The 19,809-nt window shown below is 50.4% G+C and overlaps 1 protein-coding gene and 2 non-coding genes across 12 annotated transcripts; all 3 read right to left on the reverse strand.

The window, feature by feature from the left end:
- Window positions 1–48: 48 nt before the first annotated feature.
- Window positions 49–19,193, reverse strand: AGBL5 (AGBL carboxypeptidase 5). Of its 10 annotated transcripts, XR_002137674.3 has the most exons (17): window positions 18,924–19,192; window positions 17,859–17,993; window positions 16,237–16,497; window positions 15,864–16,035; window positions 15,379–15,542; window positions 14,636–14,813; window positions 14,181–14,359; window positions 13,312–13,768; window positions 12,634–12,803; window positions 12,161–12,296; window positions 11,300–11,502; window positions 10,441–10,655; window positions 3,092–3,247; window positions 1,787–1,899; window positions 1,438–1,484; window positions 726–856; window positions 222–360 (listed from the first exon to the last, which is right to left on the reverse strand). XR_002137674.3 is itself a non-coding variant. In XM_019735354.3 (16 exons), exons 3-16 carry the CDS (start codon window positions 16,449–16,451, stop codon window positions 189–191), a joined length of 2,661 nt encoding a protein of 886 aa, XP_019590913.3. In that variant the 5' UTR covers window positions 16,452–16,497; window positions 17,859–17,993; window positions 18,924–19,046; the 3' UTR covers window positions 49–188. The 10 variants fall into 10 exon arrangements, 7 of the variants coding, with proteins under 7 accessions (XP_019590913.3, XP_019590917.3, XP_074187911.2 ...); XM_019735354.3 differs by lacking the exon at window positions 1,438–1,484 and having other exon boundaries at window positions 49–360; window positions 18,924–19,046; XM_019735358.3 differs by lacking the exon at window positions 1,438–1,484 and having other exon boundaries at window positions 49–360; window positions 17,859–17,941; window positions 18,924–18,942.
- On the reverse strand, window positions 18,122–18,194 carry TRNAA-AGC (transfer RNA alanine (anticodon AGC)). Its single transcript has one exon. It is a non-coding gene; the product is annotated as a tRNA-Ala (tRNA).
- On the reverse strand, window positions 18,548–18,638 carry TRNAY-GUA (transfer RNA tyrosine (anticodon GUA)). The gene is given in 2 exon segments: window positions 18,548–18,583; window positions 18,602–18,638. It is a non-coding gene; the product is annotated as a tRNA-Tyr (tRNA).
- Window positions 19,194–19,809: the final 616 nt, after the last annotated feature.

Raw genomic sequence — 19,809 nt, forward strand, 5'->3', positions numbered from 1 at the left:
GAAGGGGTGGCACAGCTCTGCTTTGTACTGTTTCAAGGTAATGCTCTGCAATGCCTCAGAACAGTGTGGCTGGCATTCCAAGGAGTTACGGTTGTCACATGGAATCAGCAGCTCAGGGAGGGGACTAGCACATTTCTCACTGTGTTCCCCATCTTGTGGCTCTTATCCTGGGCATGAAGGTCAAGGCATCAGACCCGGGGAGAAATAGTGAGTGGGGGAGATTTCGGGACAAAACAAACCTCAGGTTGGCCCAAGGGCCCCCCGCTGTAACAAGTCCAGGACTGGGAGTCAGACAGACTACAGGAAATAGGAGAAAAGGCAGGGGCAGAGCGGGGCCGTGGGGGCCCGGCCTGAGGCAGCCTGCAACAGAGAAGAGAGAGGAATCAGGGTTGTAAAAACTCTGCCCCTCTTCTGGTCTGTTAGCCAGGGGTTGGGAGATGAGAGAGGTGAGTGGGTAAGGCTGAATATTGCACAGTCGTCTGACGCTGGAACCAGCCAGCTTTCCTAAGCCTTCCACCCTAATTAGAAGTTGTTTTCGTGTCCATTAGAGTGAAGACTGAGGCCATGATGGGGGAAAAAATCAGGGACTAGATTCTTAAAGAAAGTACATTTAGTCTTTTTTGGGGTCAAAGGGAGTAGGGAAGGAAGAAAATGATCCTGAATGGCAGATGTGGGAATGAGGGGATAGAAATGAGGTGGGCGAGGAACTGGACCCCGGTGCTCACCCTGGTGTTGAGCAGGGTCCCGGCTCCGGCTCACGGCTCTCCCTGGTCCGAGGGGTAGGGAATGTGGGGCCTGAAGAGCCTCTCATCCCTCTGCGAGTCGGCGGTGAGCCCCGGCCCAACCTGGGCCTAGCCTGTGTGGACAAGGGATGTGCTAAGAGGCTGGATTCTTCCAACTTTTTTGCTTCTGGAGTTTCCATGAGTAAGAGTGTAGTTTAGTGGTCAACACAGGTACAGGGACCTTGAATTCCTGGGCACTGTCCCTAGCTGAGAGGGTAAGGCAGGATAATATTAGGTTGGTGCAAAAGGAGTTGCAGTTTTTGCAGTTGTTTTTAACCTTTTAAACCACAGTTACTTTGGCACCAACCTAATAGCTAGAGAACTCTTGGATTCAATCTGTGACTGTATACTCCAAGTCTTATTTAACTAGGGGAGGCAAAAGGATCCAACGTTTAGGCAAAAGGATCTAGCATTTAACCTTCGTGGCTATACCATGGCCAAGATCTGGCTGAATACAGAAAAACGGTATAGAAAGATGCTCGAGGACTGGTAGAGCTTCCACAGAGCCTTCTATGCCTCAGCTCCTGCCAGAGCAGCTTAAGCTTCACCCATCCAGTCACCTGCCTATACCCAACTTTAGCCAACCTAGCATGGGGATCTGGCCTGAATCAGAGTTCGTACAGCTGTTCCTAGGAGCAGCAACCAGATGTATTACCTGGGGAATCCGGGACCCCTCCTGGCGGGAACTCTCCTCGGGCAGGTCTGGGCAGAAAGAGAGGAAAAGCTAAGGGCAGGGGCAAGCAAAGCCAAAGCTAGCAGGCTAAGAGGTTGGGGTATATCTGGAAGGGTCACTGGGGTTGGAAGCAAGCAAGAGACCTGGCTGAAGGGTATGGAGACACTTGGCAGACAGGCACTCAGAACCAGAGCAGCTCTGTGGCATGGTTCAGGGAGGAGGCTGTAAAGCAGTGCTAGGCATTTTCCCTCCCGCTACCCAGATAACAGTGCCTTGTTGGGCTCTGCCAGAGTTGTTAGGCTGGAGACTGGGGAAGGCCCAAAAGTGTTACCTGCAATCGGGTCCTGATACAGGGGATCCGAGGTCCAGTCCCTAGAAGACCTTTCCCAATCACCATGACAGCCTCTGGCTTGTCCCCTGAGGACAGGAATGAGCAGCTGCTCCCTAGAGAACAAAGGAAACTGATAAGCAGGGTAAGGGCCATGGAGAAGAAGTAGCTTATTTTAGATCAGGGTTTCTCAGTATTGTCAACATTGACATTTTGGGCTGGATATTTCTGTGCTGTTGGGGGCTGTCTTATGCCATTGTAGGATGTTTAGCAGCATCCCTGGCCTCTACCGACTAGGTGGCATTTCTTCCCATCCCTTCCCCATTTGTAACCACCAAAAAATGTCACCAAACATTGCCAGATGTGCAGGGGTGGTGGGGTTGCCTCTGGTTGAGAAACTTGGCATGTTCTAGTCTGGTCCAAGCAGTGGAACAGCAAGTTGGAGCTTCAATCAGAACACACTCAAGCTGAAATACTCTGAATTTCTAGACCTTAGAGCCTGTTCCAATCAAATGTATAAGCATTTAAGGATCAAGTCAGCAGTAACCAAGACGGTTGATTAGGCTACCCAGTGAAGAGAGTTTCAGGTTAGGAGGAGTGGGCCGTGAGGGAGGTGAAGATGCTGCACTGCTGGAGTCTTACAAATTGTTCCCATCCAGGGTCCCATCCAGGCCCACACGGCTGGGTCTGCAACTTAAAAGGAGCAGATGGCCAAGGTGGTTTCGTTTGTTTTAAGGAGGGTGTAGCTCACAGTGGCCCTTATGGGGGTTGAACCAGCAACCCTGGTGCTATTAGCACCACACTCTAACCAACTGAGCAAACCAGCCACCCTGGCCAAGGTTTTATGTGGATGATAGGGTCACACACTTGCGGCTATGACAGGTAAAAGGCCTATGCTTTTTTCCATTCTTCAATTTGTCCAACGTTCCCCAACTCCTAGAGTTGGAGCTTGAGTTAAGTAGCAGGTAGAAAAGTCCTCAGGTCCCTCAACTATATAAATGAGGATTAAATGAGGTAATGTGCTTAGAGCATTGCCTGCCACATAGTAAACGCTCAATAAACAGTAACTGTTATATAAAGACGTTCATTCAATTCCATCTTCATGTACAAGGGCACGGGTATTAAGGATAATCCAGGAGGATAACCAATGCCTCTGGTCTGGAGTGGCCTGTATTATATCAAGTCAACAAGGAGGTCCAGGTCAGGTGGCAACGGAGCTGAAGGGAGTTCTTCCGGCCTGGTCTGCACCCTGTGGGAAGGAAGGAAGGAGGCTGGCCAAGCCCAGTTTCAGTGGCAGTGGGTACAGACCTGATAGGCTGAGTGAGTTGGGCAGTAGGCAGGAGCCTATGTTGCGTGAGGGGGCTGGGCTAGAACTGGCAGGCGTCGGGGATGGGGCCGGGCTGCTTGAAGTAAGGCGATAGGTCGGTGGCTGCTGCCGCCGTCTCCTGTCGTGGCCTCGGGGCTCTGAGTGGAAGGGGCATGAGCAGATAAAGGCAAGTAAGTGAGGTACTGTCAGTCCACTGCCCTGCTGGCTCTCCTTGGTCAGAAGATGCCTGTTTTCAAGCTTGCCATCACACCAGCATCCCTCTTCTGAAGTAAATCTAAGACGAGTAGAAAGACCTCTAATATTTATTCATTATCCAGTGCTCAGCCACTCCTCACCTCTCTGTACTTCCCAACCTGCTCCCCCACCGGTCTACCCATGTGGCAGTTACTGAGCTTGGCTTCTAGAGCATAGCTTTCCCAGGTTCTCCTCTGACCTCTCACTGCTCCTCTTCAACTACTCTTCCTGTCCCTTAACTGACACTGTCCCCCCCGCCATTCTGTCCTTGGTCCTCTCCTGCTCAATGTACTTTAAACTCCCAAATCTCCCTCGCGCCCTTTCTCCTGAACTACAGTTCTAATTGTCCACTGGGCATTTCTGACGGACAGTCTCTCATGACGGAAACAAAATTCATTTCCTCCCACCCTTCCTTTTGTTCTCCGTATCTTGGTGAAGAATCTGTAAGAAACATTGTTTCCTCTTTCAATTTCTCGCTCTCATTTAGATTTGTGTTTAACCAAATCGGGACAATTCTACCTCTGCCTTCACTTGAGTCCCTCCTTTCTTCTCCTTTGCCATTGCCAGTGTCCAGATACAGGTCATTAGCTCGCCTTCAGGCTTTTGGAAAAAATTCCCCACTGGTCTCTCTCTCTTTACAATCCATCCTTTATGCGGGTGCCAGAAGTTGTTATTCTAAAATACAGACCTGATCAAAAATCATTTTGGCTCAGGCAAGGGGGAGATACGGAAGGTCTTTTAAAGGAGCGAGTCTAAACCTTTTCACATGGCACTCACAGCCCTGCCGACTGTGGTTTGTGTCTACACACCCTCGGGAGGGTGCCGACTTGATCCTTCACACCCTGTACTACAACCCCTGTGGCTAGTACTAGCTGTGTGGTGCCTCTGCAATGTGTTTCCTAGTGAAACTTTGGGTATCTTACAGGTCCCATCTCAAATGACACCTCTGTGAAGCCTCCTTGACTATTACAGGTAGAATTGTTCTCGCTTTATTGTCATTTTCTGACTTGGCTAGTAATTGTTTGTAGTTTCTGTCTCCTTATTAAATCAGTACATATTAAAGGACTTGAAATGGTGTCTGGCATATAGTAAGTACTCAATAAATGTTTGCTGATATTCTAATTAGATTTGAGTCTCTTGAGGGTAAGGATTTTCTCTAACACTACAATCCCAGTGCCTATAAAATACTGTCTAGAAAACAGAGACCTTAATATTGTTTACCTGAATCGCAGACACCCACTACAGACCTTAAACTGGCTCAGTAATCTCTTGTCTAAGGGCATATGGTTATACGCTACGGGGCAGCAATCTGGTCCATTCCTTGTGGCTAGAGCCTCACTTTACAAGTTCTGCAAGGTGGGGCCCAGTGGCATAGACAGTGACTGGGTGGGGTGGGGAGGCTTTCAGCTTGGGCAGGTTATGTCCTCATCACAGAGGGACAGCAGGTGCAAATGCTCTCAAACTGCACAAGCTATTAACCTTCACGGAGCTGAATTAGGTGGGGGTTCCAGGATGTCAGGTGACACCTAACAGCAACATATGTTAGATGTGAAAAGCCTCCAACTTAGGAAGGAGGTGACAGTAACTTCATCTTGTCTGGCTACACTGAGTAGAAGCTGGCAATAACAAGGCAACTTCTGGAAGGTCCCAAACCAAATTTTAAAAAAATTGATACTTTCATGAATAAGGACTAGAAAGGGAGCAATCTCAAGATGGAAGCTACTCTACAGCTTTGAGGAGCTTGCTGAGATGCTGGGTACCAAGTAGAGTCTAAGACCACAGCCAAGAGTCAGAAACAACCAGATCGTAGTGGGCTAGTAAGAGCTGGTACAGCGAAGCCGACGCACAACAGAAGTCAGAGAGTCAAGGCCACAGTGAAATAACCTGAAACGTTACCCCCATCACCAATGACTTAGTGATACTGTAGAATCCGGACCTGGGTAATCCTTTGATTAAAACAGGCCTGTCACTATTATGTCCAACTGACAGTGTGCACTAGACATAAATAATGAACTTGATAGAGGGGGAAATAGCAGCTTTCTAGGTGTTCTGAGAAATCTCCATACATACGGTAGGAGCATGCTGAAACCATGTTAAGGGATGAAGCCTCACCCACCCCAAAAAAGGATGAGAGCACAAGCAAGAAAGCAGGCGAAAGACTTTGGGACACTTGTAGGTTCTGGTAAGAAACTGCATGACACTCAAGAAGGTATAAAGTGAAATAGGCAAATAGTTTTTAAAAAGTCAGTTTGAAATGTAGGGATGCTAGGAAAGGTACTAAGGATACAACTCAGGAATCCTGCCCCTAAAGAGTTTCAGGACAGGAGACAAGGTCTGGTTTAGGGGGCAAGTCTGATCTGGAAAGTGTAAGGCTTTTAAAGATACCATTTCAATCCTTACTGAGAAGGCTATCCTAAGATCTGGCCAGGCCTGCCTATAAATTTGGCATTGTGAGCCCACAGCCGTGTCTCATGTTTTGGCTTTTGGCCCCCAGTAGAATCCAGGCGTGCACAGTTCCCATTGAGACAAAAATTAAAGGGAGGAGCCCCAACTCTATTATTTCTTGGTTCTGAGCTATAGAAACAGCAGCTTGAGACTGAGTGCAAGTGGTATGTGATCAGCTCTGCTTCCAGAGCTGGTGAGGTGATGCTCGATGGTAATCGGCCATAGGCTCCCTTTGGGGTGGTAGGACAGTCCTGGGGCAAGTCTGAGACGAGGAGCCCGACTGACCTCCCACTGTGTGAATGTGAGTGGATGTTCTAAGGCCTCAGTTTGGAACAGTTATGTGACTTGTGCCTAGGTCCTGCATCGTCCCCCCAAAACAACTTTGGAACTGCCCCTACATGTAGCACCCCAGATCTTCTTTAGCCCCTAGGACTGCAGGCCTCATTTATGCCCTCGGAGGGGTGGGAAGGTGAGCTACGCATTGATGCAGTTCCCAACTTCCTGCCTTTTATTTGTTCAGCAAATATTTGCTGGTCATTTAATAAGTGCTGGGCATGGTGCTGGGTGATAAATAGATGTGTGAGGAGGCATTTCCTGCCATCAAATACGTTTCAATCTGTTATTTAACATGAAACTTGTTTGCAGTAAAAGTGGGGAAGGTGCTGGAGGACTCTTCCTGTGTTCTTTGACTAACTTCTCAAAGGAACCTCCACTCACCACTGGCCTTTAGCTGCTCTACCAAAAGCTGCCTGTCAGCTGAGCCAAGGCATTGCACAGGCCAGGAAAGGGTTCTAAAACCTCAGGTTGAACTGCGACTTGGGAGGGATGAGTGGCGGTGATAGGACGATAGCTGAAGACTTTACACTTAAGTCCCTTGTCTTTTACCCCAGTGTCCTGGAGGCTGGGTAGGCTGGAGGGCAAGGGCATGTTTCAGTTATTGAGACTGTTGCTTGAATCCAGGGCCAGGAATAGGATGAAGCGAGTGAGGTATCTAAGGTGTACAACGTAGGGAGATCCTTGCCTGACCCTGAGAGCAAGTACCTTCCTAAATTGCGTGTCCTGGGAGCCTCACTGGCCACCCGCCAGTCCTTGCCCTGTTTTTATCAATATACAACCAATAGGAGAAGCCGGTTTACCTCTCCGCCCTCTCCCCAGCAGGCCCTCCTTTGAGCCGTCTCCATCTGCCCTTGCACCAGTTAGCTTGCAGACGTGACTTCCCTCACTCCGTCATTGTATTAGCTATTCCCAGTGGATCTCTCCCTTCTCTGCAGCAGCAGCTGCTGATACTGCTGGCTGCGCTTCTGAGCCAGTGGGCAGGAACTTGACCACGGACCTGGGAAGGTGGCACTCAGGGCCTGTTTTGTAGCAGGGGAGAAGGAGGTAAAGCAGATCCTGAGGACGGTTAGGGGGTGTGGGAGTCAAGGCTTACTCGGCGGCTCCTCCAGCCTCCTGCCCTAGGAACATTCCTGTTCATCCCAAGTTGGCTACTCGTTGGCCTTCTAAAATGTCATCCCCCAGCATCTGAGGACAGAACCTAGCAGACTAGTTCCCTGAACCTCTGCCTCAAGCTTCTGAGTGGGCTGCCTAGATCTTTTCTGAAATTTTCTGGATAGCCCAATCTCGTTTTGTTCTAGCCAATAAAGGAGAGTCACTAATTAAATGTATACTTAAATGTGATACAACTTTTATACATTAGTGGAAATTTTCTTACATAAGTCAAAAAAAAAAATCCTTCATCAAATCACAATGCCAGTTTTGGGATTGGAAAGTATAGCTTTATAGTTAGATATCAGAGGTCCGGGGGTCGTGTTCTTCCTGTCTTGGAAGACCAAGTATGTCTAGAGGTGGCAGGGGCCAAAGAGCCAGACATGTGGAAAAGGAAATGTCACAAAGCCACAGCAGATAGATCACACTGGACAAACAGAAGTTGTCCCAAGGGTTGAAAACACCAAGTCCAGACCCAGAGTCTGCACCACAGGTCCTGGTCCCAGGTGAGGGCCAGTCCCCCGTCCTGGACTCATATCAGACACTTGAAGAGACAAAGCAGCACAAACTGCAGCAAATGCCAAGGAGAACATAGGAGGCAAGATTCCCAAAATCTGCTCTTTCAGCTCCTCACAGTATTCCTGTTTGGTATTATTAGTAAACCTTTCCTTGACCCCCTGACTTAAGAGACATAGTTTCTTAGTTCTTATAAATCTTTATTCAAGTCCCTGGGGTGTCAGTACTCAAACCATCTCTTTTCCTGCTTCTTGGCTCATTCTCCTGGGGAACATAGGGTCTCATTTGGTTTACCAGCACCTGTATGTAGACGACCCCTAGAGCCAACCCTGAGTCACCTTTCCTGCCTGCGGGACTCTCCACATAGATACCATGCCATCCAAGTATGTGTAAACTAGACAAGCTCATCGCTTTCACCCAACAGTGTCTTAATGTCACCAGGACCTCTTCAGCTTGTAGCCCTGAAGCTCTCTTAGTTTGTCTCTCTTCCACCGTCACTGAGTCCTGCCACTTCTATTTCTGGTTCTCTCCTTTCCAGACCCTGGTACAGGCGCTGGTCTTCTCATGTATAAACTACTCCAAAGATCACACCTCCCCTCCCGGCCTGATACGGTTCACAGACCGCTCGCTCATGTAAGCCTTTGGTTCCCATCATTCTCAAAAGCACAGCCATTCATTGCCATATGTCTCATTAACTCATAATCTTGGTTTTCAAAACATTTCAGCTCCTTCCTCCCACCTCGCTTCGCCTGATTTCCATGGTGAAGGGCTTGCCCCTTTCAGCCTGCTAGTACAGCAGGCTGTCCTCTCTATAGCAGCTCTGGTCCTGGCTCTCATTCTCACCTCTGGAATGTTTCTGTCAAACCATATACCACTACCCATTCTTCAAAACCGTTTCTCAACTAAACATTATCATTATTTGGGTAATTTAATTCCTGTTTATCTATGACAGTGGCTCCCAGGTCGCCTGTATGTTTATAACGTGTGTGTGCTTTTACGTTGTATCTCCTAGTAGGATCTGAATTGCTTTGTACTGGCCATGCCTCTTTTCTATTAGTTATTTGGGGAAATAACAAAGAACCAGAATTCATGTCCCTCACGCCAGGAACTTTAAATAGAGTTCTCTGCATTGGGAGGATATTTAAAACTGCCTAGAATCCTCCAGCGAGGACCTAGAAAAGGCTCTTTACTATCTCCCTTTTGTGTAGACAGGGAAGGAGAATTTATGATGCTAGATTCCTTCCTAGGAACTATGAGTTAAGAGGAAAAGAAATTAGACGAAGAAAAACTTTATCCAGATTTGAGATGGGCAACTCAAGTATACCAGAGCATGAAAAGACAGTTTGAATAACTGCCACTTAATAGTTGTGTACTCTTGGACAAGTCACCCATAAATAGCCTGTTTCCTCATCATAAAAATGGAAAGCCATCTATCCCACAGGGTCCTCGTGAAGATTACATGAAATGTATATGATGCTATTTTGTTCACTGTTTAATGTTATTTACATATAAGGCATTGTTACTACTTTAATACTCTCCTTCAAACACTGAACAAGTGTCCTTTTCCAGGGAAGACAGAATCGCAGCATATAAGCAGCCGTCACTACGATATGTGTCAGAGAGTAAACATCTCACTGGTCACAGCCGGGAGGGACCGCTGCTCTCCTCGGGCTGCTCTAACTCGTGCAGTCGGGTTGCCAGGGCGCTGAGCCTGTGCATGTGTCTGGTCTGCAGCACAAGCTCTGAGGCGAGCTGAGTAGCAGGGATGGGCTAACAAGGATGAATGAGCACAGCCCGAGAAGCAGCAAAGCTCCTGGGGCTAGCTACAAACCTCCATACGCGGGGAAGATTTCTGTAGCCCAGAAGTCAGGTACAGTATTGACTTGTGGTTTAGTGTAGTTCTGGAAGTGGCACTGCCAGTCTCCCCACTGTAGCCTGGTCACTCCCCGGGAATGGCTCTGGAGTCTTTTCCTCTCCTTCTTCCCTGAAGGACCATCTGTTTCTGGTATCCACTTTGACCCAGAATCTCTTGTATTATCAGGCAGGGTCTCATCAGGCCAAACTAAGGGGACTGATGCAAAGTGGAGCAATTGTGGCCACTGCTGGAAGAGGCTAGACTGTTGCTTCGTAAGCCTAGAACAGAAGCTGTCTGCAGTTCCATTTTTCTTTGGAAGAGCTGGAATCTTTGATTTCACTTTCTGAATTGGCTCTGAAGCCAGGAACAATTTCAGCCCACAGGACCTTGGAGAGGATTCTCCATCATTCTACAGTGTTGCAATTTGGATTGTGAGGGCATTTCCTTACACTGTCTCCAAGAAGACAGCCTGGCACTGTTCTTGAAGTGGAGGCTCCATGACTCAGTGTGGCCCTGCTTCAGCTAGTGTTTCATCCTTAGAAACTTCCCTGCCTCCCAACACGTGCTGAAGCCCAGATTCCCAGGACTGCTGCCTATGCCACACACCATCCCACTCTGGAGCTCATGCCGCAGGGAACACCAAGGTCGCAGGAGAGGCTGCAGATTCCACTATGAACTAATTTTATTGATTCACCCTTTGGTCCCAGGCCAAGTATATATCTTCAAGCTCTCACTTCCCCCAGCAAAGCCCCAAACAACTGAACACCGGTTGCAGGGGCTCCCAGACTAGCTTACCTCTCACAGGACCCAGCACCCGGTGGCTGACCTTTTGGGTGCTAGAGCCCAGGGCTGGCAGCCCTGCAGGCCGACTGCCATGAAAAGGAAAGCTGGGGGAGTTCTTCATCTGTGGAGAATTTTGTTGGCTGCTGCTGCTCCCACCAGCACTTGTGCCAGTGCTAAAACTTCGCGTGCGGCTCAAGGTATTTTCAGAGCAGGAAACAGGCAATCCACTGCAAAGAAGCAAATGCTAGTTAACCCTGGGCTAGGGAGATTGTGTCTCGAGCCTTTCCCCATCGTCTGATGCTCAGTAAAACTTCCCCTCTGCGGTGAAAAGGCCGAGGGATTCATTCTGAGGGAGGAGGAATTCTTGTCGATGGATAAGTTATCTAAGCTGGGGCATACCAGCTGATCTCAGAATGCCGAGGAGCCCTTATCCACACACACAGGCTCCTGCAGAAAATATACCGAGAGCGACAAAGGCCGTGCCTGGGCAGCTTTAACTCTCAGTGGAGTCCCTCCCCTCTTATTGCTGTGGTGCTGGCCTTTGGATCCCTCAATCAGTCATTCACAACCATTGGAAGCTGAGCCCTGCCCACACCCCACTCCAATTATATTTGATTTTGAGCAGGGCTCTGGAGCAAGGAGTCCCCTGACCCAATTTTCAGATATTTATGAAATATGCAGCTCCAGGTAGAAGGGAAGAGGATCCTAGTCTCAAAAAATGAGCTAATCTTACTAATTTTAATTTACCCTAAAAATATTCACCACGTGGCCCTTCTGGAAGTAGGGAAGGAACATAAATCCCCAGGAACTCCTCACTCTACAGCCTGTTCCACTTTCAAACGCATTGTCCCTCCCACCCTGATGGTCTTACTTGTTACACTTGGGCGGCGTTCGGGAGCCTTTCTTCTTGTTGACAGCCGCGTTCACAGTGCTGCTCAGGCCTCGGCTGCTGCGCACATGTCTGAGCATCCAGGCCCGGAGGTTCGTGAGGCTGCTGTGCTCCGAGAGCACGATCCGGGGCCATGGATTGCATTCTGCCATGTCCAGAGCTGCAATGGCCAGAGCTCGGCCCACCTGTGGGGGAGTCGTCCAGTCTGGCTCAGTGTCTTGGTCTTCTAAACCAGGTTGCTGTGTTGGGATGGGGTGCACAGCACAATGGAAGGAAGGAGAGGCCAGGCCACAAGTTTCTTCAACGGGTACCCTAACTTTTGTGCCTGGACTGCTTATCACAAGTAGATGTAGACCTGTACCCTAAACCATTGCTCATTTGGGGCCCATATCCATGTGAGCTGGGGCAAGTGTGCTTTCTGGCTGGTGCCTGTAAGTTCTCCTACCAGAAGGCATTTGATTCTCTTCTATAACCCACAGCTCTTTCTACTCCTGTGCGCCCCTTAGGACACCGGGGATCAAGACCACTGTAGAGGGTGCTGTTAGCCCAGGAGTGAACTAACCCAACAGCAGCAGGAACACAGCTCAGAGGCAAAGACTCTGACCCGGATGTGCCGGGGACTGTGTGTCGGGGAGGGAGTGTGTGTTCTCAGAAACAGCGCCCTCTCATCCTTCAGTGCTGTTACAGTCCGCGGCCTGCGCCTGCCGACTCAGGAGAATAACCAGTGGGAGCTGCTGAGGCGCTGGGCCTCTCTCCAGAGGAACTTAGAGTCAGGCAGCAGGAATGAAGGCCCTTCCAGACCTTGCGGTTCTCCCTTTCCCCACTTATCCCATGTATTCATACCTGCTCAAACAATTCCACAGTGTATCTGGAGGGGAAAGCCGGCGGGGGAGGGGGGCTGGCACGCCCGTTGTCATGGCAGGCGGCAGGGATGCTGTTTACTGAGCGTCCAGTGTTGTAGTTGCATTCAAGAGTGTAGCTAAGACACAGAGAGCTTTATCAGTGTGCTGTTTGGACAGATTTAGGACAGAACCATGGGGGCCAGCCTAGGTAGTCTAGAAGGTAATCACTTGGAAAAAAGTGGACATAAATAGAAAGTCCTAATCCCCAGCCACCAGCAGCTGACCTTGGCACTGTATCATATACCCAGGAAGTCCCAAATGGGTGGAGTCCCAGACTAAAGACGATGATAACACTAATTGTGAGCTCGCCTTTTGAAAAGTCTTGGGCCGTCCCCCGGCCCTAAACCCTCTGGACTGGGTATTGCTTTCTTTATGGAAACTATTTCGTCAACCGTATCCCAGTTCCCACCGAACCTGTGGATTATCCCTGAGGCTTTGTAGATTGCAACCCGACCACTTCCCTCCTTAGACTGGCCATCTCGGCGGTCTCGGGCGTACATGTTCTTCTCTGAGAAATTGCAGCCCTGGAAGTCGAAGTGGGCGGAGTTCAAGGAGATGAGCTTTGGATACAGCATATTTTCCACCTGTTTCGGGGGAGGGAAAAAGCAACTCAGAAGGAGAACCAGACAAATAATGGACAAGGGCAAGAGAGATGGCAAACATGGGGCCACGTGACTTAATACACGGCAGATACCTTCACAACCATCAGCAGTAGTCAGCGTTTCTTGAATTCTCACAGAATGTTTGACATTATTTTCAGGTGTTGGAAAGGTACAATTCTACCTCTTTTTAAGCTCTTAGCTTCTTCTCTCCAGTAATACAAAATTGTCCTCCTCCCCTGGTTTCCCAAACTCTCAAAAAGAAAAGACTACAATGCCAACAGCTTGCCCCTCTTTCAAAGGTCATGATGTTATGACTGAGACATATGGCCTCAATGCCATCCCTTCCTGCCCCTTTGATGCTTGTTCAGTAGTTCACCCTTTCCAGCCCCGGGCCTTCCTGCCAGGTCACCTTCCCTCTGTTCATGGCCTAACCTTCATCTCTTAACCTGCCACACTTCGCACATGCACGTGACATTCCGTGGACTCCTACCTGGGTGCTCTCATCGCTGAAGCTGTTCCCATACATGAAGCAGCCCCTTTTGGAAGCATGTCCGTGCAGGTCCACATAGTAAGCAACACCACTCTCTTTGGGGGGGATGGAGTCGGGGGCTGGCTGCTCAACCTCAGTGGACGGCTGGGGCATAACCCACACACTGTGGGGCTTCTGTTCTGCTGGCTCGGTCTGTGTGCAGGCTTCAGGGTTATCCCCATCCGGTGAGTGCCCAAGATGAGCTGCATTGTGGAGATTGTTGGCTTTCTCCAGGTCCGAAAGGGGAGCATGAGGAGGGAGACGAGGACTGTGCTGGTGCTCAGAGGGATTCTGGGAGTTCAGACGGGAGTGCACGTGGTGGTAGAGAAGCACAGCTTTCGCCCCGTAGATGGCTGGGTGCAGGACTGCATCAGGCTTCAGGTACTGACGGTTCAGATTCACTCCACGCGAGTCTGTGCTGTAGGGAAACAAGGACTGGAGCGGGGTCTAGAGGGCTGGGCCAGCAAAGGAGGCACTAGAGTAGATGCAAAGAGACTATGGGAGACGGACTTACATACTGAGAGGCTGAAGTTCATTAGGAAAGAACTGAGGCCCTCTTCATAATCTGCTTTCATTCCTACCACAGTGACCTAAGGAGAATTCCCTCTACCCAGAGGCACCCGCAGTTACTCTAGCTCTGCTCCTTCCAGAGAGTGTCACTAGATGGGATCCCATTCCTTCTGGGGTCACTACATGATTAGCTGTCCTTGTTGGGGGTACAAGAGGATTGGGAATATAGAAGTTAGAGGAGAGGCTGATAGTATTTCACTGATATGCAGGGCATGAAGGGGACTAGGGGGCAACCCACACAGGCTGGGGAGGCTTCTTACCGGTAGTGGCCCCGGACCACACCATCGGGGTTCAACATGGGAATCAGCTTAAACACAAAGAGGCGACGTAGGGTTTGGGCCCGGGGATCATCAGGTCGGAGGATGAAGTCCAAAAAGCCATTGAAGACAAAGCTGGATGGAGTCTCCCCAGGGTGTACCCTACTGCTTAAGAAGAATATCTGAGGTGGAAAGGAGAGCAGTCATTAGGTCAGTTCCTCTGTAGTTCCACTGGAACAGTACACAGGGCGGTGGGAGTAGTGGTGGTGGATGAGGCAGGAATAGCCACTGGATTTGCAGCTGGCTGAGTTGGTAAGTGGAGTGGAACTGCCACACTTGCCTGAGAATACAGGCTGAGGCTGTGTCTGAGACACCTAGAGATAAGGTGGCCTTAAGCGATCAACAGTGCCTAGCCTCAGGAAAGGCCAAGGTCCTACCTTTACACTTTTCCCACTCACCCTCTTGCCTGTGAAACAGAATGGTCGAGGGGTGCTGATGTCAGGAAATAGCTGCTCTAGACGGGGCTCTCGATCTTCTCGAAGCCCGTGGCAGGAACTGACAGTTAGCAGATCTACACGAAGTCCATCCAGAGAATAGCAAAGGACCTCCCGGTGGTAGTAGATGGTATCCCGGGGGCTGTAGGGAAAAGACTCCTTAAGCCAGGAGAAGTCCCTAAAGTCCTAGCAGGAGGTGGTCTTTGTCATGAGTCCAGGACTCGTAGCTTCTGGTCCTTTACCGTAACCTTTGGGCCTTACAGTCCCTCACAGTGTTAAAGGAGGTGCAGGACTTGGGGGGGGTCTGCATTACCAGAATGCAGACTACAGGACAGGATGAACTTTGTTTCTCCAATGTACGGCTCCCTACGATAGGTTACTTAGCATAGACACAGAACTGCCCTCGGTGGGGACAGTACCAACGTGTGCTGAGCAATGGCAGTGCTGGCTCAATTCTGGATAATTGATGGGGCCTTGAAAAGTATTAAGGCCTTGAACTGAGCAGGTGGTGAGTAGCGTGTAGGTGGCGGTACGCTGAGATCAAGGTCACACAGAAACATTTGTCAAAGGTACCTAAAGCCCCACATTCTCTACAGAGAAAAGAACTGATGAGGTTTTGATTCAGGGCTCTTAGGGCAAGTTCCAGAAGTAGCAGAGGTACTGTCTGGTCCAGGAGTGTGTGGTACAAGTAAGAATGGGGTTGGCACCTGCTATGGGTAGGGTGGTTCTCCAGAAAGCGCTGGTCTAGCTGGTTTAGCAAATCCTGGCAGTCACTATAGGAGAAGGGGTAGCAGAAGGCGAAGAAGGTGGTGGTCCCACGGCCCTCCACGAAACGGTGAACAAAGGATAACACAAACTGTGACTCTGTCATCTGAGGAGCAGAGGAGGAAAAGGGAGGGGCAACATGCCATCGGCGTCAGAACTAAGATCCTACTGGAGTCACCAGCTACTGACCTCACACCCTGTCACATTTACCAACTTCCCGCCCTCTGAGACTTTCTGTACGTCAGTCAACAAACTCCTTCCAAGAGCTCCTTCCAGGCTTCCTGAGGCAGGGGCTTATCTTGGACTCCAGCTAGTGCTGCAGGGTGTCCTGCCTGCCTAGTGCTCTGTATCAAGGGTAACTCCTCTTTCCTTTCCCTCCTCTACTTTTAGCACCCAAGTCTTTCTTTCCTCCTCACAGAGAACTTACCTCAAAGGTGGGCCGGTCTCGAATGCGTTCCCAGCGTGGGCGGGTGGGCAGTGTACGCACAAAAGGGGCCATGCCCTGGGAATACAGCTTACTTTGCTTGTTCATGTTCATAATATTGATCTTGATGAGTTTTCCTGGAGATCCTCCCCGGACACTGAAGTAGAACCACGACCTGAGGGCCAGAGTAGGAAAGACAGGTCATTATATACAGGAGGGTTGGAGACGGGATATGTGGCAGATTAATAAGGAGGCAGGAGGAGGATAGGGACAGGGAAGGGTAGGGTACTGGTATGACCTATAAGGCCAAGGGCTAACTGAGCTCGATTTGGGGACACCCCCTTTCTTCTTCCACTCGCTCTTACTTTTCTCTTACCTGTTGCCATTCTCAAACTCTGTTTCAGCACAGTCTGGCCGGGTCCATACATTGAACTCGTAGTCAGGGGAAGAGGCAATGCTGCTGGTGGGGGCTGATGCCCCGCCTGCTCCTCCTTCCCCATCACTAGACACAGATTCCACTTTCTCCACGTGGGCAAGGTTCCCGGAATCAAAGCGAGAACTGAACAGCAATCCCCCACAGCGCAGCTCCATGGTGGGGCTGGGAAAGCATCCTCCTGCCCCACTCTGGCCCTGAGAGCTGGAGAAAAATGGGGAGTCAGGTAGGGAGGAGAGGGAAGAAAAATGAAAACAAGTTTCCTGGGTCTCTCTGGAGAAATGAGAGCTACTCTTCGCGAGTGCCTTATGAAGCAAGAGGTTCTCCCCCCCCCCCCCTGCTCAGAAAAGGTAGAAGCGGCCTTCCAGCAAAGGCCGAGAGAAAGCAGTATTCTGTCCCCACACTAAGGGTTATTACTGACCTAAAAGGATCCCATTTTACGACAGCTTGGCTATTTCAAAATGAAATGCTAGACTTTAAGCTTCTTTGCAGCCCAAAGATTAGAGAATATAGTTAGAGAGGTCAGACTGCCCAAACCTAGCCAAGATACACCCACCACAACGCATGGCCGTTCTTAAAAAATGGGCGGTTCTGTATCTGCTTCCTAGATTGCCTCCCCACAGTCCAGCAGAGCAGAGTGGAGAACCAAGTTTCTAAGTTTAAATGGGCAGCTTCCTGTCTCCACTCCTCTGTCCTCACAAGAACTGACCAGGCATTCTTCTGTTGCTCCCCTGAGCCCTGGAAGGGTTGGTTCTTCCTTTTTTTTACTACCCGATCCCTGTTATGGAAAAAAAGTGTGGCCTTTGCCAAGTCAAAGGAAACTGGGCAGAAGCCATCTGCTTACCTAGAGACTAGCTCAATTCCAGTTAGGGCACAAGTCTTTCCACCCTTCTCCCACCCTGTAAGCACTGGAGTCCCTGAATAAGCTACCCCGGCAGTTATGGGTGAGTAATGGGTGTTCTGAGCACCCCTAAAAAAGTGGTTGTAGAGAACTACTTGGGGGCAGAGGGGTGGCTTCTCAACCTTCGATTCTGAAGGACCCTTACACTGACCATCTTGCGCGGAGCAGGTAGGGACTTGGAGGCATTGGATGGGTGGAGACTGACTCACACTCCAGGAAGGGCGGGAAGGCAGGTAACAGGGGTCAGACGTGAGGCCACTGGAGTGGGGTGGAACCGAGGGAAACCGGGGCTGAGGGGCGGGGTGGGCCAGCCGGGTGGCGGCGGGGCGGGGTGGGATTCCAGAAGTGCCACGGGCTGAAAGGGGCTGAGAAGGGGGCGGGGCCGGGGTCGGCGGGGCCGGCATTCCACGCAGAGCCCCTCACCTCTCTCCCGGCCGGTGATCCCGCTCCCTTTCCCGCTAGCGAGGCGCCACCTCGGGCCCCGGCACCCGGGCCCTCCACCCAGGACCCAAACAAAACCCGAGCGCCGTGGTGCCGGGACCCCGCTCTGCCAGGAAACAAGAAGTCTTTCGCCTATTGGCCACGGGTACGGCTGGCTACCCGCCCAGTAAAACTCGCTGCCATTGGCCAGTACGTAGGGGTTCCCTCGCACGCGAGCGGGTACCTGAGCCAGTGCCGTTTGGGGGTTCGGATGATCGACTGGGCGGGAGGGTTCCACCTGTGCCTTCTCAGAAGACGGTTAACGGCCTGCCCATCGGGAGGGGGAAAACACAAAGTTACCAAGAAAATTGGAAAAGACCTGCAAAATAAAAGGATAACATAAAGTTAATCGATGTCTGAGTTGCTCTACGTGTATCACAAACACCTAACCGGCTCAGTTTATCTTCCGCGGGCCAAGTATCCTGCGGTGCATGGGCAAAAGCCGAGTGGAGGATGCGGGCATCGATCCCGCTACCTCTCGCATGCTAAGCGAGCGCTCTACCATTTGAGCTAATCCCCCAGTTGTGGTTCTTGCTCTTCCCTTTGCCTTACAGGTTGTTGCAAACTGTCCTCTGACCCGCGGACCTACCTCCATTCAAAATATTTAGTACGAGTATAGTGGAATTGTGGGCAAAATTTTTTAAAAGTAGGCATGTGATAAGTACACGTAAGCAATAGTAATAAAGCCTTATTTAAAAACACCTGTTAATATGTTTGCATTTAACCCACAATAGTTGTACTGTACTCTGATCTCTCACTGCATATATATTTTACCGAACACCGGTAGTGCTCATGCAAATTCAGCCGGCCTTCGAGTTAATTTTCCCCCACAGGCTATTTGAATTAGATAGAGGTTAAAAAGGTTATACGAAGTCCTTCGAGCCGGAATCGAACCAGCGACCTAAGGATTGCCGCTTATGTTACCCACTACAGTCCTCCGCTCTACCAACTGAGCTATCGAAGGCCCCGCTGTTTTGGCTTGTCGCGAATTCCCGTCTAATACTTACCGGGGCCGCACTACAGACACCGACAGATTTTGGGGTTCTGGACCCTCTACCTCCTAAGAAAGCTCAGCCGGGCCGAGCCCCTCCGGGCAACACAGAATAGATGAAGCCGGAGACATAAGTGCGAGCAAAGAATGTTGCCAAAGGACCCGCTTCCCACTCCTGGACGGAGGAAACACAGGCAATACACTTCCTTTCCGTTTCCCTGCTTTCTACAAAACAATACAACACCGCCCCACACTCACCCCCCGCGATGGCTTCTATAGGGTTGCGTACGCTTACAGATCCCGTCCGCAACCCTGAGCTTATGCCCAGCCTTGCCAAGGGAGACCGGTGTGCACTCGTGCTCCAAGAGGCGAAAGCCCCGTCTGCAAAACAAATAGCTTTTGCTATTTCTGCTCCACATTTCCCTTCGGTTCTCTCGAGACGCCAATAAAATCCTACTGCTCTCCTGATGTGAAGGACATTTTTTTCAGTCAGTTAACCAAAGTTTTTTCAGGATGTATTCGTCCTGACTAGGGTAAGAAAGATACAAACCAGGCAACTACAGGGCGGCATAGGATCCCGCCGCGCGGAAACCCGGGACTGGCTGACCCCGCCAACTGAGGGGCCCAGAGCAGGGCCACGCCCACCCTGCCCCCGCCCCTACCCGGCTCACGCTTTCACCTCTCTTTCCGGGGACATGCAAAGCCAGTCTACTACCCTTTGCCCACCAGAAGTTCCCAGTGTTTTAAAAACAAAGAAACCAACCTAAAACCCAACTCTGTGAAGCCTTGCTTTGTAGTCTGGCGGGATGTGTGTGCGGGGAGACCTGGCCTCCATTGCCAGCTCTTTCGCCAACTGCTTGTGCTGCCTGAAGTCCCTGTTGCCCTGGGTAAATCCAGGTCAGGTGATGGTTTCAAGGCCCTAGCAGCTCACGTTTTACGGGTTCTCCAGGCTGAGCTTTAAATCCGAGGTCTCAAGTCATTGAGCACAGCAGGCTTTACGCCCACCCACAGAGCAGGAGGGTTAACTTCATTCAGTCGCTGCAAATGCTACCATTGTGTACCCAAGGCATTAGCTTGGCGTGGTTTTCTCGGCACGGTGTTTAGCTCTCTCTCTCTCTCTCTCTCTCTCTCTCTCTCTCTCTCT

The sequence above is a fragment of the Rhinolophus sinicus genome, chromosome 2 (assembly GCF_057876585.1).
Source record: "Rhinolophus sinicus isolate RSI-liver-muscle chromosome 2, RSI-T2T, whole genome shotgun sequence".
Classification (NCBI taxonomy): Eukaryota; Metazoa; Chordata; class Mammalia; order Chiroptera; family Rhinolophidae; genus Rhinolophus; species Rhinolophus sinicus.

Bases quoted from the DNA above. Each gene is read 5' to 3' on its own strand.
- AGBL5 (XM_074331810.2), bottom strand. From the start codon at position 19,084: ATGTGGAGCAGAAATAGCAAAAGCTATTTGTTTTGCAGACGGGGCTTT. The intron at 16,498-17,858 runs GTACCCGCTCGC...ATTTTTCTCCAG, and splicing joins CCCAAACGGCACTGGCTCAG to CTCTCAGGGCCAGAGTGGGG. The intron at 361-725 runs GTGAGCACCGGG...TCTCTGTTGCAG, and splicing joins GGACCCTGCTCAACACCAGG to GCTGCCTCAGGCCGGGCCCC.